This window comes from Muntiacus reevesi, chromosome 2, assembly GCF_963930625.1.
Source record: "Muntiacus reevesi chromosome 2, mMunRee1.1, whole genome shotgun sequence".
In the NCBI taxonomy this organism is placed as follows: Eukaryota; Metazoa; Chordata; class Mammalia; order Artiodactyla; family Cervidae; genus Muntiacus; species Muntiacus reevesi.
Window position 1 is genome coordinate 181447601 of NC_089250.1, and position 17630 is coordinate 181465230.

General features: G+C 50.6%; 1 protein-coding gene across 4 annotated transcripts in view; it reads left to right on the forward strand.

The window, feature by feature from the left end:
* Window positions 1-17630, forward strand: part of PDPK1 (3-phosphoinositide dependent protein kinase 1) — a 62997-nt gene that overhangs the window by 24767 nt on the left and 20600 nt on the right. For all 4 annotated transcript variants that reach the window (XM_065924111.1, XM_065924112.1, XM_065924113.1 and 1 more), the window contains 5 exons: window positions 1035-1298; window positions 4327-4369; window positions 4611-4748; window positions 9322-9466; window positions 10198-10295. In XM_065924111.1, coding sequence (XP_065780183.1) covers window positions 1035-1298; window positions 4327-4369; window positions 4611-4748; window positions 9322-9466; window positions 10198-10295 — 688 coding nt within the window. The remainder of the gene's footprint in view (window positions 1-1034; window positions 1299-4326; window positions 4370-4610; window positions 4749-9321; window positions 9467-10197; window positions 10296-17630) is intronic.

The following is a 17630-nucleotide window of genomic DNA, read 5'->3' on the forward strand; positions in this document are numbered from 1 at the left end:
GCTTTTTCCCCTTAAGGGTCTTGGCACCCTTGTCAAAGATTGGCCATAGACTTAGGAGTTTATTTCTAGACTGTTCCATTCCCCAATGTGTGTATCATTATACAGTACCACACTGTCTTGATTACTATAGCTTTGTAATGAATTTGGAAATCAGGTAGTGTGAGTCCTCCAGTTTTGTTCTTTTTTTTTTGAGATTGTTTGGCTATTCTGGATTCCTTGAATTTCCATAAGAATTTTAGAATCATCTTGTCAGTTTCTGCAAGGAAGCCGCCTTCTTTTAATAGGGATTGCAAATTTTAAAACCTTATTAGGTTTTTAAATTTATTTAAATAACTAAAAAAACATACATCTCTTTAATTGATTTGGAGGTAACTTGGGTGTGCAGTGAGCATTTTGGCTCTGAATCAGTTACTTTTTCAAGATGTTAAGCATTATTCCACTGCTGTTCTTTCTGAGTGGCTCATTCTTCTCCATCAGCTGTGCCTTGCATGTGCAGCAGCAGCTCTTGGACTCTTCTTTGCGTTCGGTCACGCTCCATGTGCCGGGACTGCTAGGTGCCTGCCCTGTCCAGCTGTGGGACACAGTCTGAAGCTGCCCTTTCTGTCCAAGCCCTGGTGCCTTCTGTGCGTCTTGCCTGGTATCATGTGTGGGTGGGTGAGCAGGGAGGGGTTCTGGAACCGGAGACCCTGAGGTCATAGGGTTTGGACCAGCTTGCTCTATGACAGGCCACAGAAGGCGTTTAGGCTAGGCCCTGTGGTGGGAAGGCCAGCTGAGCAGGGCTGGGGGCGCCGGGGGCATGCGCGGTGCTGAGGGAGAGGGTGCGGGCGGGGGGTCTGTGGGCACGCAGATGGGGCAGGGCGAGGTTTCAGCGGGACGAGACTTCTGAGTAGAGGGCCACAGCCTGGGCTGCACGTCCGAGCGCCAGACGGCCTGCCCTGTGCTTGGTGGGGGCTCAGCGACATCTAGACTTGAGTTCATAAGTTCAGAAAAGTGAGCCGCCTTGAACCTTACCTCTTTTTTCCTGTGTCCCCCAGTATGACACGGTTCCCATTCAGTCCAGCGTGGTGTTATGCTCCTGCCCATCCCCATCAATGGTGAGGACCCAGACTGAGTCCAGCACGGCCCCCGGCGTTCCCAGCGGGGGGAGCAGGCAGGGCCCCGCCATGGACAGCACCGCGGCCCAGCCCCGGGCGAGTGCCAGCGCTCTGCAGCACGCCGCGCAGCCCCCGCAGCCCCGGAAGAAACGGCCCGAGGACTTCAAGTTTGGGAAGATTCTCGGCGAAGGCTCGTTTTCAACAGTGAGTACATGCCGCTGCTGTTTGTTGGATGAGGGTGTTTTCCTTGGAAGCACTGGCCTTTCTCCGGATGGGGAGCTGGGCGCCAAGATGCTGTGGTGGCGCTCCACCCCAGAAGAACGTCTCGGGCCCCTTGGGGACTCACTTGTCTCCTGTAGTGAAGGTGACTTGGGGCTGGCTGCCAGCAGGCAGATCAGATGGTTAAAATATCTAAGCTGTGACTTTTGTAGGTGAAAGCTTTAAAAGGCATTTCATGATCTTGTTTTTAATTTTCTAAAGAAATTTTATCCTTGTCAGGCATTGGCAACTGACATTTCATATCATTGTGTCCTATTGGCAAGACCCTGGGAGTTTTCCTTAGATTGAACGTCAGTATTGGTGTCAGTGTCTGTTCATAGTTGTTGGGATACATTCAGTTCAGTTCAGTCGCTCAGTTGTGTCCAACTCTTTGCGACCCCATAGATGGCAGCACGCCAGGCCTCCCTGTCCATCACCAACTCCCAGATTTACTCAAACTCATGTCCATCGAGTTGGTGATGCCATCCAACTATCTCATCCTCTGTCGTCCCCTTCTCCTCCCACTTTCAATCTTTCCCAGCATCAGGGTCTTTTCAAACGGGAAACATTGAACAACCTTTATTATTTCTGCTGTTTTTAAAATGTATGTAAAAAGTACACACTTGATGTTTGCTCGAGTTGCAACCCACGACCTGCTAGCTTCCAGATCTTTGTGTTCTCAGTTTCATGAACAGAAGCATTATCACAGTACTGTTGAGTCACACTTGCGGTATACTCTTTTTGTTTCCTGAGAGAGTTGACCTGTCTTGTCGTATTTTCCCTCTTCAAGCAAAGATATGAAGGTGCAAAGCTGCTGTTTGCTGAGGAGGAGGCCTTATGAGCTGTGGTGGGGCGGGAGGCTCGCTGCAGGCACAGGGAGGCCAGAACCGCGGTCCCCCGGCTGGCGTGGGGTCTTGTCTCCTGTGCCTTCAGGAGAGACAGGCTCCTGCCGCCCGCCCTGGTCTCCTGACGGCAGCAGAGATCCTGAATAATGAGACTTCCCTGCCTGGCCTTTCTGTGAAGAAACCTTGTATGAAATTTGTTTTCCTTTTCTCTTTTTCCATTTGTGAAATATTTCAAAATACAAGGAACATGACATCTACAGCTCACCCATGTTCCCAATATCATTTTAATTGTTAACTTTTGCTCTGTTTACATTTTTAATTTAGATTTTTTTTTATTGGCCGTATTTAAGTTATGGAAGAATTGGGTCCTCATGATAAAAACCTTTAACTTTGAGGATCAGCCCCAGTAGCTCTGGTACTCACAGGTTCTTTCAGAAAGAGAAAAATTGTTTTGGAAAGAACCTTGGGTGTTTTGCAGTTACTTGCATGAGTCCAGTAAAAGAAGCAGTGTTCTTTGCTTCTCTCAGCTGTCCCTCACAGGATGTTTATGTTGCCTGGAAAATGAGGACATGTTTGTGACGTCCCCCCAGTGTCCCTGGGTTTCCACCGTGGGTGAAAGTGCATGCCATCTGTTCTGGATGCAGAGAAGCCCCAGCTGGTCTGGTCTTCCTGGTGCCCAGGAAAGCCGAGAACTCGCAGGCTCTTTTCTGGCACTGCTGGGAGTCCTGCAGCCTGGGGTCTCCGATTCCATCTGCTCCCCACAGATTTCTCCCACCACTCTTGCAGCAGATCTCCAGGGCGGGAGTGGAGGAGAAGAGGCGACTCCCAGGGTGGATCCTGGGCGGGGCCCTCCCTGGGGTGGAGCTGGTGCTGGCGAGGGGAAGCCTGGTCCCCTGCCCACAGCTCCCCGAGGGTGCTCCTGCCGTCAGCTTGGGCTGCATGGACGGACATAGGAAACCTGCATGGAATGTGTGGAGTTCACACGACAGAAGGATGACCAGTGTCTCCTTCAGATAGGGTTCCATTAAATGTTAGCACTCGAGCCATGCCCTTCCTCTTTTTCTCCTTACCTGGCCAGTGTGTGCTGCTGTCAGCGTTGCGTCGGTCTGTAACCTTGAGGACCGGCCCTTCACCAGCCCTTCTCCTTACGTTCCAGCACCTGAAGGCAGTCCAGGGTTCCTCTTCCACAGAGATCCTTCCCGTCTTTCCACCTGAGCACACGTAATCCAGCCTTGCTCTTACTGAGTGCAGAACCCAGGGTCACTTGGGATGAACTGGAGGGATTCTGTGATGGGATAGAACTCACAGCCCTGGAGCAGGCAGGTTTCCGTCTGCTCGTGGGTCCTCGGCCGTTCCCTGCAGGTGTCGCAGGAGAGGAGTTGGCACCGGATGCTGGTGGTGGGGGCCGCCCCCGCTCACTGCCGGGGGGCCATTGGGCACTGGGAGGTTGTTGCTCAGGTTGTGCCCAGGTGTGTGGGGGAAGGTCTCTTCTGTTGTGTGGGGCCCACCAGTGCTCTGTCCCTGGGGTTGGGGGTCAGTTGAGGGTCAGGTGGTGCTGTGCCAGGAGAGGGCACAGCCGGGGAGTGGTGCCGGCATCCTGGAGGTGGCTCTGCCTCCCTTTCCCACGCCCTCCAGGCAGGTGTGGGATTTATAGCATCTGCGGGGGGCATCAAGTGAAATGGATGGTAACTGTTATTGGTAAAAGCCCAAATTCAGGGCAGCCTTTTACAGTGAACATGTACCAGGGACATATCCATAGAGTTATTTTTTGAAGGAATTCCCAATACCCACTTTGTGGAGGTATCTTGCTGCTGCTTCCCACAGTTTGTGATGGTTACGCCAGTGCTAAGGTGTTTGTGAATATATATTTCACCACATTAAGGAATATTGGCAGATGTTGAGGACCCTTCTGGAAACATGTGAGGAATATCTGTTCCTTTACCTGTGAGAACACGTTATCTTAGTCACTGACCGCGTTTGTCCGCACAGGGCCGAGAATGCGTAAAGAGGAATTTCAGAGGGGGGGGGGTAGTCCTTGTGGTTGGTTGCAGGGTGACTCGTGAGACTCTGTGCCCTAGTTACATTGGTTGTTTTTTCTCTTCTTTTTCCCCCTTTTCTTTCCAAACCAGGTTGTCCTGGCCCGAGAACTGGCAACCTCAAGGGAATATGCTAGTAAGTAACTAACTCCAGCGAGCTAGGCTACTCAGTGTCTAGGAAGCAGGAACAGCGCCCGGGCCCACCCTCGCAGGGCTCTGCGCTGGTCTTGGGGGACAGGACACTATTGGTCTCAGAGATCACAAAGCTGGTGGGTGTGTTTTGTGAAACACTTTTAATTTGTATCTGATACTTTATGTATTGTGTCTTTAGTGTTTTCTTATCATTTCCAATTGCAGTAACTTGCTTCTCTCTTAAGTTAAAATTCTAGAGAAACGCCACATTATCAAAGAGAACAAAGTCCCGTATGTAACCAGAGAGCGAGACGTGATGTCGCGGCTGGATCATCCCTTCTTTGTTAAACTTTACTTCACGTTTCAGGATGATGAAAAGCTGTGTATCCTTTCAACAGTCAAAGCGTCTGAAATGCCATGCCAGCAATCGCTTATTGTTTTGGAACCATGACTCTGGCTTTGTTTTCAGAAGTAGCCCCTTCCCTGGAAAGGAAAGGGTAGCAAGCATATTCTAGATACAGATGAATTCACATCACTTGCTTTGGGACCCCTGGGACTGCAGACAGTCACTGAAGTCGAACATTGCTTCAAGGGAGATCATCACAGCCTTGTGAGGTTTTCTGTTGGTAAGCTTCCTAGTTCAAGAACTGTTTCAATGCTGATGTTGCTAGACCTTTATTGAAAGGCATTTCCCACCACTCCTTTTAACCAGTGTCCGTGCAGTATCTATCAGGTGTTGCATCCTGTGCGCAGAGCAGGGACGTGAGTGAGACGGGTCATGGGCATCCAGGGAGCCTGGGAGGTGGGCACCACTCTGCCCTCCCTGGCCTGGGGCTCTGGGGTTTGGTTGGAAGGGGCATCTTTCCCAGGCTCAGCTGCCAGGTGAGACGTTCAGCGAGCGACCCCCAGAAACCCAGAACCTTTCTCCCTGCCTCTGGGGTTGTCCTCTCCGAGCCAGGTCCTCTCCAGCCCTCCATCCTTCCCTCCTCGCCCCTCCGTCCAGGGCTGTGCTCCCTGCTTCTCCAGCTGCTTCTCTGGCAGGGATGGCACACCCTGCCGATTCTTCACTTTATTTCAGGGCGTCCCCTGAACCTGTTCCCTGACGTGTCCTCTAATCCCTGAGCACTGTCATTTTTCTTGCTTCTTTGCTTGGGGTTGGTGGCCCTGTTTATGCTGTCAGCTTGTCGAACTGGCCCGTGCTCCCTGCTCCCAGCCCCTCTCATGCAGCTGTTCTTCCAAACCTAGCCTTTCCTGGCCCCTGGCTGCCCGGAGACGCTGTCTGAGCCTCAGCAGCAGCTCAATGCGGGAGGTCACTCAGGTTTAAACCTTGTTCAGGCTTAAACCTCAGTCTGTGCATCTGCTCTCTTTCTTCTGCCCTTGGGTCGCCAGAGCCCCTTCTCCGCCCTCCTCCCCACCTCAGGGTGGGCCTGCCCCAAACCCCCTCCCCTCCCGCCCTCCTCTCTCCACTCTCCACGTTCTGGGTTAAAACTTGTCTTGATCCTGTTTCCCCTTTCACACCACTTTCTGGCTCCTTCAGCCATCAGTTGAATGTTCTTCTGTTCATTGAGAAGGCCTTGTTGAGTGCCGGGGTGGGAACACGCTGGTGTGTCAGGTGAGGGCTCTGCCTTGGGGGGCTTGCATTTCCCTGCGGAGTTAGATCTACACGGGTGATTCCTCGCTGTGTGTAGGAATCAGGCCAGTGGGAGTGTTGGAGCTGCTGTTTTAGTGGTCGGAGGAGAGGACGTCAGCCAGAGGCCTGGACAGAGCAAGGGCAGGTGTGGGTTGGTTGCGGGGGAGCCAGGCCCAAAAGACCGGAGTCCCAGCAAGAGTTCTGGGTTTTCTTCTGAGTGTGGTGCGGAGCCCAGCAGGGTCTGGAGCAGCCGCCTCATGCTCTCACCAGGGCTGCTGCTGGGAGGAGGCTCTTGGGAGGGGGCTGGGAGACCGGGGCCTCGGAACCTGTGCACGTCGCTCCCGCCCCTGACACGCGTGCTGGTTCCTGCCGCTTGAGACCCCGAGGTCAGGTTAGTGTGCAGACTGGGGGGGCTTGAGGGCTGGAGCAGACCCAGCAGGGCAGAGCTCCAGAGAGTGGAGACGGCAGATCCCAGGGCCACGGCCAGCTGGTTCCGGTGAGGGTGCTCACCTCCCGGCCGGACAGTACCAGGTAGGCCAGTACTTGGGCGCAGGCCTGAATTGTGGATCAGCCCCTAGGGAGGTGTGGAGAGTGCAGTCTGGGTGGGGCGCGAGTCTCGAGAGGGGCGAGCAGGCCCAGCTGGTTTTCCTGGTATGCTCTCAAGGGGACCGGTGAAGGGGTCCAGCGACCACGGCCTGCGGGGCGGGGAGTCCTGCAGGCTTGTTTGCGGTGTCACAGTGGGTGCACCTCCACCTGGCCTTAGCATCACCTGCCCCGCCTGCGTGCTGCCTGGGGCCTCCTGAGGACGGCGGAGTGCCCCTCAGCCTCCTCTGGGTCTCACCTCTGAGGCTGCCTTGACCCCTCGCTCCTTGTGCTCCTCTCTGAGCCTGGGGGGCTCTCCAGGCCAGTTTCCCAGGTCTGGGCTTCCAGCAGGGCCCCTGGAGAACGCGTCTTGTTGGCTGGGAGGCTCCGGCAGGTTGCGCACTGACGCCGTCTGCTCCCAAGGTCGCAGGCAGTGGGGGCAGGCCCTCAGAGACCGGGGGAGGGAGCTTGCTGTCTGAGTTCAGACGGGCCTGGCCAGAGTAATGCAGGCAAAGGGGACTCTAGGTCTGTCCAGCGATATCTGTTGCTTTTGACCTTTTAAGACCCCTTTGACAGCCTGTGGAGATTGCAGGGGCTCACTTGCCTCTGACAGGAGTGAGACCTGCGGGACTGTACCTTACTCAAAATCTTTTGTGGCGCACAGTGTGTTGAAAGAGAAAGCAAAGGAGACACTTTGCCTGAAGCAGAGCCCCAGCGTGCATGGCATCCTCCCTGTAGCCGTGATGTGCCTGCTGCGGTGAACGGTGCCTCCTGCAACTGCAGGGTATCCCCCCCGGCCCCTGGGACAGACGCAGCAGGGCCTGGAGACACCCCTGCCACATCCTGAGAGCAGGCAGGTTGGTCCTTGAGGGGACTTCTGGGCTCTGGCAGCCTTTTTACCCTCTGGAGGTTCAGCTTGACTGACTCAGTCCCTGCTCCCAGGAGAGGCTGAGCTCAGGGCAGCCCGCCCTCCCTCCCTAGGTGCGGGGCAGGGCTGGGCGCCAGAGCCAGACGGCCAGGGTGCCTTTCCTCCAGCAGGGGTGAAGCTGGAGGGACTTCAGGACTGTTGCCAGGCCAGCCTGCGTTTTTCCTCCGCCGCCCCCTGCCCGCGCTTGGTGTCCTCTTCCAGCTTGGGGACAGGAATGGTGCACTAGACCACAGGAAGCTGCGCTCCAGGCTGTGTGACCTTGAGTCAGTTGCTTAATTTCTGTGGGCTGGGTTCGCCTGCAAAGTGCAGGCATTGGGCCTAGCAGGCTCTCCAGCTCTGCCACATGCCTGTGCTGCTCATCCCAGGAATTCCCCTGTTGCTGGTGAGAGAGCAGCCTTGTCTCCTGCCGTGAAGCCTTCGCTGTGCTGGGGAGGAGGAGTGGAGCAGCGAGCTCTGAGAGTATTCCTGGGGAATGAGGAACGTGTGTGGGCAGAGAGAACATGGACTTGGAGCTGTGATCCTCAGCATCTGTCGTGTTCAGAATCGTCGGTCACTAGCTCCCTGGCTGGGCAGAGAACTCAGAGTGTCCTTCACACAGGAAACAGGAACTCAGGGAGTGGGCAGATAAGGGGCAAAACCTGTGAAGCCGGAAGAGGCCCCGTGGCCGTGGCCGAGCCTCTCCTCTCTGGGAGACCGCACTCCCGAGCGGGGGAGGCACTGTGGCCAGTCCAGGGCTGGTGGGACCTCCACTCAGAGTTGGCTGGGCTGGAGTCTGCAGGCCACTGGCGAGGCTGGCCGTGGGTGCTGGCCTTTCCCGAGGAGGGGTTGGAGTGAGGCGAGGAGGGAGGGGGCCCTGACTGAGGCCCTTTGCTTTCCCTGGAAGTAAGGTTGGTGTTCCACTTCGGCTGCCTGTTGGACGTTGTTCTAGTTGGAAAGGCTTGGGTGGCCATGGAGGGGGCTCGGTCAGAAACAGCTTTGAGCAGCTTAGGTTGCTGGTCTTTTCCCTCCTGGCCTTGTCCTTCCTGCACCGCAGTGTCAGGCACCTTTCTCCGTGGGCGATGCAGGGCCTTGGTGAACAAAAACCAGATGGAACACCTTGATCACAGGCCACCCCCAGCCCCCCGGAGCCATTGCTCAGGGTGGGCGAGGCCTTGGGTCACCCTGCCCCTGGTGGCCTGTAGCTTCCATTAAGAGGTACTGTTGTTACGTGCTTCCAGGAGGAAGCAGTTCTATGGGATCTGTCACTTGTTTCAGCCTTTAGTCCGCTTTGAAAAAGGGAGAAGAGAAGCAAAACAGTGCACTGCAGTGTCCGAGGGAAGGGAAGAGAACTGGGCTCCTCGAGTCCCCTGGGGGACTCGAGTTAGCGAGACAGCGTTTTTCCCATGGAACTTCTCACTTCACACATGCTGGGAGCCTTCTTTTGAGGAGCCTTTCCATGACTTGGCTCCGCACAGCCTGAGATGCGAGGCTGGCGCAGGCTGTGAGGGTGGAAGCTCTGCCCACATCTCCAGCGGCTCCCTTCACGGAGCCCACAGGGGTCTTCTGGGGATGGGCGTCCGGAAGGGGCACTTGGCCAAGAGGCCAGTGTTTCTCTGTTGTTGATGAGAACCCCCGGGGGCCTGTCCTGGAGCCAGGCCAGGGAATCCCTCCAGACCCAGCTCCGCAGGTCTGTGGAGGGCCTGGCTGGGGCCTGGGCAGCTATCTCTGGCCACAGGTACCTTCAATTTTCATTAATTTAAAAAAATTGCTACTGGGGTGCTAAGATTAGTTTAAAAGAATGACTTTTTTCTGTCTTCCTTAACCATGCAATGTTTAGATTTTGGCCTTAGTTATGCCAAAAATGGAGAACTACTTAAATACATTCGGAAAATCGGTTCGTTCGATGAGACGTGCACCCGATTTTACACGGCCGAGATGGTGTCTGCCCTGGAGTACTTGCACGGCAAGGGTGTCATTCACAGGTACAGAGCCGGGCTGCCGGCTGCTCCCCGTGCCCGCGGCCGGCTCCGGGCTCTCTCCTGGGGGTGGGTCACCTCCCCGTGGGAACCCAGAAGTGGGCCCCTCTCCCTGATGCTGAGACCGCGAACCTGACATCCCAGGTGAAACTGGCCAGATGTCTCTTTCGCCAGGCTAGTGATTCTCTTAGCCATCTTGGCTGCTGCTTTTACTTTGTCAGATTCTGTATGTACTTACTTCTGGTCTCATTTTCCAGTAGTCAAATTGAAAGTATTCATTTGAGCTTTTTTTTTCCCTTACAGATTTTTTTTTTTTTTGGTGGTAGTGGTAGTAAAATACACATAACATAAAAATTTATCATTTAATCTTTTCCCCCCCTCCCTGTTTTATTGAGAAGTAGTTGACATCCCAAGTTTAAGGTGTGCGTTGTGATGGTTTGATTCACATTTATTGTGTAAAGATACCACAGAAAGTTTAAAGGCTCTTTATAAACATGAGAGATTATACTTCAGTTAAAAGTTTATTAAAATGATGCAGTTATGAAATGATTGATTTGAATGTCCTCACTGGATGCAGTTGATATTGTTCAGTGCTAACTTTAGACTTGCATTCTTGGTCGTTAGTCTATAAAAATTATAGGCATTAACCAGTTCATTTTGTTTATAGCTAAATTTGGAGTATGTAATGTTACTGTTTCAAATATTTCATCTCAAGTGTGAAAAATCTGCTTTCACAGGGACCTGAAACCAGAAAATATTTTGTTAAATGAAGACATGCACATCCAGATCACAGATTTTGGAACAGCGAAAGTATTATCCCCAGAGAGTAAACAAGGTGTGTGTTTCATTTCCTGCAGACCCCGTTCCGTGCTTCCGATCAAAAACCTCTTAGAAACCGGTGGAGTGCCCTGTGCTCATCATAAGTGACAGTTGTTTGTAGTACCTGTGTTATCGTAAAGGAGGTGCTTGCCTGTTCATCAGGGAAGCCCTTGCCTCCGGGCGGCTCTAGCAGAGGGCCTGGTCTAGTGGGGGCCGGGAGGAGGCTTCCCCAGCACCCGTGGTTGGTCCTCCTGGCCTTGAGTGCTGCTGGGTCCCCAGGCGCTTTCTGCAGCTTGTCACAGGGCTTCAGACGCCTGCCATGCCTCAGCCTCCCAGTCATCTTCCTGGGAGGTGCTGGGTGCTTCATTTGTTCTGGTCTCCTGTACAGGGGCGTGGGCTCAGTGCGTTCAGCTCCTGTTGGCACTGTGGGTTCTCCAGGGCAGGGGAAAACACATTCACGATGCCCACTGTCTGCCTGTCTCCTGTGTGCAAATGCCAGGGGTGGTGGCCCCAGCATGCCGATCACACATTCTGTAAGGTCACAGAGTGAGAGGGGGCTGGCTTTCCCTGCTGGTCCAGTGCGCGTTCATCACTGCAGACCCTCCTAACCGCTGCCCCTCTCTGCTGTTTCCTAGCTGGGTTATGTGCCGTGACAGTCGCTGACAACCTGCCTGGGGTAGAGGAGAGCCTGGATGTCTTAGCTAGCCAGGGGCATCTCGGCCAGGGTGGGGGGTGCAGGCGTCTTTCAGCCCTGCAGGTGTGTGTTGACTGGAAATGATAAACTTCGAAGTATACAGAATGGCAGTTTAACTCTGAAAACTGTGTTCAGGTGTTGGGGTAGAGAGAGAGAACATAAAGTTCTGTGTAATGAGGTTGCAGGAAGCTCAAGGCCCCTGTGTGAATTAATAAATGACCCTGAAAATGAACCTTGGGTGTGGGGCCAGGTGTGACGGTCAGAGCTCCCCTGACCTGAGAAGCTGCTGCAGGGACCCCCACGTAGGGCCTGTGCTTCTGCTGGGGCTCATGGGTACCTGAGACAAGGACCTTGGGGGGGTGGGGCCAGACATCCTGGGGTGGGTAGAGGGTTTGCTGGTGGAAGGAAGGTTCAGACAGAAGCCTCTACTTTGCTGCCGCTGCTCTTTTTATCTGTAGCTTCTTGGCATCTCTGTTTTTTCTCCTTGTGTCTGTTGAAGAAACCAGGTTGTTTGTCTTGCAGAGCTTCCCAGAGTTTGTTGATGGCACCTCTGTGGAGTCCTGTAGCATGCTCCTTTCCCCTCTGTACTTCTTGAAAGTCAGGAGTTGGATGTGGCTGCTTGATGACATTTAGGCTCAGTCCTTTCACACCTGCGGCTGGTGTGCGTAGCATGTTCTTCATTTGGGAGCATGTAACATCCAGTCATCTCTCCCTCTGTGATGTCAGCAGCCCTTTATAGCTGCAATGGCCTAGATCTATCGGTTCATTAGAGAAGGCAGAGTGATCGTAGCCCAGTTCTTTCATTCTGGAGCTGGAATTCTTTCAAGAGAAACTTCTCCTTTGCCACTATTTGGTTAACTAGTGACATTGATTGTAAAGGAAAAGCCGGATAAATGCCCGCTTCTTACCCCTTTATTTACAGCTTTTGAAAAGTGTGAATTGGTTCATTGTCCTGATGACCAGTTCATCAAAAACATTATTACCCCACCTCACACCGTACACAGAAGTTAACTTGGATAGATCAGAGATCTGAATGTAGGAGCTAAAATTATTACACTCTTGGAAGAAGGCATTGGAATAAATCTCCATGACCTTGGGTGACGTAGTGGTTCCTTAGATACAATACCAAAAGTATAAGCAGCAGAACAAGTTTTAAAACTTTGGTGCTTCAATACATTAAGAAAGTGAAAAAGACAACCCGTGGGGCTGAAGAGGAAAAAAATTTTCAGCTCCTGTATCTGATAAGGGACTTGTACTCAGAATATATGAAGAATTTGTAACAACAACAAAAAAATTTTAATGGGTCTGAGTAGACGTTTTCTCCAAAGAAGATAAACAAATGGCTGATAAACACATGAAAAGATGCTCAATATCACTCATTACTAGAGAAATTCAAGTGAAAACTACAATGAGATATCACCTCACACCAGTCAGATTGACCTTCATCAAGAAGTCTACAAACAATAAATGCAGGAGAGGGTGTGGAGAAAAGGGAACGCTCTTGCACTGTTGGTGGGAATGTAAACTGAACAGCCACTATGAAAGATGGTATGGAGATTCCTTAAAAAACTAGAAATAAAAACACCACATGACCCAGCAATCCCACTCCTAGGGATATACCCTGAGGAGATAAAAATTGAAAAAGACACATGTACATCCCGTTGTTCATTGCAGCACTATTTAAAATAGCTAGAACATGGAAGCAACCTAGATGTCCATTGACAGATGAATGGATAAAGAAGTTGTGGTACATACACACAGTGGAATATTACTCAACCATAAAAAGGAATGCCTTTGAGTCAGTTCTAATGAGGTGGATGAACCTAGAGCCTATTATACAGAGTGAAGTAAGTCAGAGAAAGATAAATATTGTATTCAAACACATATATATGGGATCTAGAAAAATGGTACTGAAGAATTTATTTACAGGGCAGCAGTGGAGAAACAGACATAGAGAATAGACTTATGGGCATGGGGAGAGGGGAGGAGAGGGTGAGATGTATGGAGAGAATTAATATGGAAACTTACATTACCATATGTAAAATAGATAGCCTATGGGAATTTGCTGAATGACTCAGAAAACTCAAACAGGGGCTCTGTATCAACCTAGAGGGGTGGGATGGGGCGGGAGATGGGAGGGAGGTTCAAAAGGGAGGGGATATATGTGTACCTTTGGCTGATTCATGTCAGGGTTTGACAGAAGACAACACAATTCTGTAAAGCAATTATCTTTCAATTAAAAAAAATTAAAAATAAAAGCAATTAGAAGGGAAAAGAAAATACATAAAAGGAAAGAAATAAGAGCAGAAATCAGTGAAATTGGAAAAAAAAAAAAAAAAAAACGTATAGAAATTTAACAGAGCCAAAGTCCAGAGGGAAAGAGGCTGAGTGGTCTGGGGATGCCAAATGTGAGGACCATGGGTCTGAGAGGGAAGAATGCCCCTCAGTGTTACCAGGTCTTTGTAGAAACACCCAGTCCCTTGGGGGTCTTTTTGACACTGACATTTTGCCTCAGTACAGAGTTGGGAGGCTGGCATTATTTTAAGGGCATTTGAAATTTTAAAATGTTGGCATAATCTTATGTTGTGCCTGTCACTTTTCTATGCTTCCATTAGCTCTTTCTGCCATTCAGCACTCTTAAGACCTTCGCTCTTTCTCACCACCATTGCCTTTGCTGGCTCGCAGCAATATATAGTACACACCTATGGAGATTTTACTCAGGACGTAGTACCTGTAGGGCTGGACTTGGGCTTGATACAAGGTCTCCAGGAGAACCATCTCTGGAAGAGAGGGCTCCCTGTTCTTGCTTCAGTTTAATATGTTGAAATTTGCAAATTCCATGCATACTTGTTAGAATGTCAGTTACAATTTAGTCTATAGGAAATGACCATTTGATCCATAAATTTTTGCTTTTAATTAAAAAAAAAAAAGTGGAAAAGGACAACCCATGGGGTTGAAGAGGAAAAAAAAATTTCAGCTTCTGTATCCAATAAGGGACTTGTACCCACAATATGTAAAGAACTCATAACCAAAAAAATGTTTTTTAATGGGTCTGAATAGATATTTTCTCCAAAGAAGAGAAACAAGGGGCTGATAAACACATGAAAAGATGCTCAAGATCCTTAGGGAAATGCAACTCAAAACCACAGTGAGACACCACTCCACACCCACTAGGATAACTGTGGTCGAAAAGACCACAAGAAGTGTTAGCAAGGTTGGGGAGAAATTGAAGCCCTCGTATTCTGCAGATGGGGTTGTCAAATGATGCAGCCGCTTTGGAAAAGTCTGGCAGTTCCTTAAAAGGTTAAGCATAGTTATGTTGTAATCGACAGTTCAGTGTCTAGTTAATATATCCAAGAGAACTGAAAAACGTTTATATAAAAGGTTGTACACTGGTGCTCATAGCAGCTTTGTTTGTAATAACCAAGGAGTGGAAACAGCTCAGGTGTCCATCAACTGACGGACGGATAGACAAAGTATGGCTCTCTGTCCAGTGGAGTGTCATTCAGCCTTGGAAGGGGTGCAGTTCTCATACAGGCTGCAGCCTTGGTGTGCTTGAGTGACAGCCAGAGGGGGTCAGGGCGGGGCTTGTGTTTTGTGGACAGGTCGGTTTGGGAGTGCTGCTGTCTTAACAGTGTTGTCTTCTGACTGTGGAATGTCTTTCTGTGTATAACTTCTGTAATTTCAAAAAATTTTTGTAGTTTTTGGTATTATAAGCTTTGTGCTTCTTTCGTTAAATTTATTCCTAAGAATTTTTAATTTTACTTTTGAGGTTATTGTAAATGCAGTTGTTTTCTTAATTTTCAGATTTTTTTATTGAGAGTGTTTAGGAATATGGTTAACCTTTTTGGTGTACTGATCCTACGTCCTGCAGCCTGGATGGATTTGTGTATTACTTGGGATAGTTTTTGAGCAACTTCCTGGGGACCTTTTATGTATAAGATGGTGTCATCTGTCATTAGAGATAGTTTGACTTCCTTTGCAGCCAAGTTGCCTTTTGCTTCATGTTCTTTCCTGCTTTGACCCTCCCATTGACTAGCGAGAGCGGGCATCATTATCTTGTTACTGATCTTAGGGGGAGAGCGTTCAGTCTTTGATTTTTGTTGTTCACCACTGAGTGTGATATTCCTTGTGGTTTTTTCATGGAGTCTTTCTCAGGTTGAGGATGTTCCCTTACTGTTCCTAGTTTGTTTTGTAATTCATCATGAATGAGTATTGAATTTTGTTAGATGCTTTTTCTGCATTTCTTGATCAAGTTGGTCATGTGGTTTTTGTTCTCTATTCTTCATTTCTTTATGGCTGTGCTGGGTCTTTGTTGCTATGCATGGGCTTTCTCTAGTTGTGGCAGGTGGGGGCTATTCCGCGTGGCGGTGGCAGGTGGGGGCTATTCCGCGTGGTGGTGCCCAAGCTTCTCATTCCATTGGCTTCTCGTTGCAGAGCAGGGGCTCTAGGCATGCGGGCATCAGTAGTTGGGGCACACGGGCTTGGTTGGTTGCCCCGCAACATGTGAGATTGTCCTGGACCAGGGGTTGAACCTGCATCTCCTGCATTGGCAGGTGAATTCTCAACCACTGGACCACCAAGGACGTCCTTGTCCTTTATTCTAATGATGTGATGTCATAAATTGATTGGCTTTTAATGTGCTGAACCACCCTTGCATTTGCAAGATAAATCCCACTTGGTCATGGTGCACACTCCTTTTTATGTGTTGCTGGATTCAGTTTGCTTGTCTTCTGTCCTAGGGCTAATAAGCACATTTTATGGAGTGTTTGCTTTGCCTCACATGTGGGTTCATGGGTAAGACAGTGGCAGTCTGCACTTTTGGCTTTGGAGAGAGTGTGGGTGTCTTCGGACCTCAGCAGCACGTCTGGTCCCTGTACCCCCACTGGCACCTCGGGGTCCGACTTGCAGACCTGTGGTGGCTAGAGTGGTTCCCAGCCCAGGGTACTGGACAGGTGTTTTGAATCGCTTGGAGGGTGGAGATGAGAACCCAGCTCAAACCCTCCTCCTTTGGCCTGACCCTGTGGCCCTGGGGAAGTGGTTCTGGGCCTGGTCTCCAGGGCCTGGGGGAGTTTGCCCTCTGGCTGATCTCTGAACTTCCAGGGGAGGTAACTAGATTATCTCTGTGGTTTGCTCATGCTCTCTCGGGCTCTTACCTGAGTTGCAGATAGAAACCTGCTATTTGTGAAGCTGGAGAGGAGAACAGTCCTTGTTTTCACTAACCTTTCAGTGAAATGCAGCATTTTTTTCACTTATGAAGGTGGGAGCAGACGTCTGTTAGTAGAAACCACAGAAGTTTGCGTGTCCTGTCCCGGTCAGCACAGAGTCCTGGTCTGTTGTTTGTGCTCACCGCCGGATCTTGTTAGCGCATTAAAAAAAAAACACCAGACACTGGTACCTTATGCATTTATTACTTTAATATTTTGATGTTAAAGTTATGTATATAGTCTTATATATTTTACTTTATATCTTCAGAACATCATTCTGAGGACAGGAGTTCTTTTCCATACTGTGGAGGAGTGATTCATCTCTAGACTAGTGAAAGAGCTCCTTTCCGGGGGGGGGTGACTCAGTACACCCCCAGGGTCTTGGAGTCCCTTTAAGAAGGTGGGGCTCCTGGGAAGAGGAAGCAGCAAGGGTGGCAGGAGACAAGCAGACGTAGGCCCAGAAAACTTAGCGCAGTGGCGGCAACAGCAGCACGGTCCGGTGCCATCGCGATTTGCTCTTTAAAGCCCTGCTGTGCAGTGGGGTGGGGTGGGTGGGGGGGGGTGTCCAGTCCACTTGTTTTGTGCAAAATGTAGCTATTGCAAAGCATCAATGCCTCTGCATACTTTGTGAAAGCCTGAATTATTTAATTATGTGTAATGCTTATCTTTTCATATAAAGTGTATTTCTAGAGCTTTTTAATAGTAGCATTAAAAAAAATAAATCATAGAAGAAATGCAGGATTATTACGAAGAGCAGAAACACTGCCCGGGTGAAGTATCTTGTGCAGGCCCAGCCCCCAAAGGGTTGTGTTTTTGTCCTGCTGTCCATGCTGACTTCATCCTGGAGGATCAGGTGCCAGAAGGGGAACTGTGGGGTCAGAGGGCAAACCTGCCTCTTCTCTGTGACTTTTGATGTTTGTTGGAAAATTGCTCCCCAAAGTCACGTCATTTCACATTCCCACCAGTAGCACTGCAAGGTCTTCCTCCTCACATCCTGGTCAGCACTATGTGTTTTCCTTCTCTTTCGTCGTTGCTGGTTTGATGGGCTGTCGAGTGTTCACTAACATGTCTGATTTATTGTGAGGTTGAAGGGTTTCACTTGGCTTCGGCTCCTGCTGTGCTATCTTCCTCTTGCAATCATCTCCGAGCTCTTGGTGTATCCTGGTCCTGGCGGCTGCAGGAGAGTCCCTGGCCTCGGGGACCAGTCACAGGTCACAGGGCCCTAAGAAGCTGGATACCTCTGCGGGACTGAGCGCGCCTTGGCCCCAGGAGGGCGCTGGGAGCGGGTGTGGGGCCTCTGTTGTGGGCATGTCTGGGGTGGGGGGGGCTGGGGGTGGGCCAGGAGGAAGAATCCCCAGCTCTCCTTTCTTCTCTGGGGAGGCCCTGGTGGTTCCAGGGCCTGGAAACCAAACCTGGGAACAAAGGGGGAGGAGGCAGCAGGGCGGTTTTG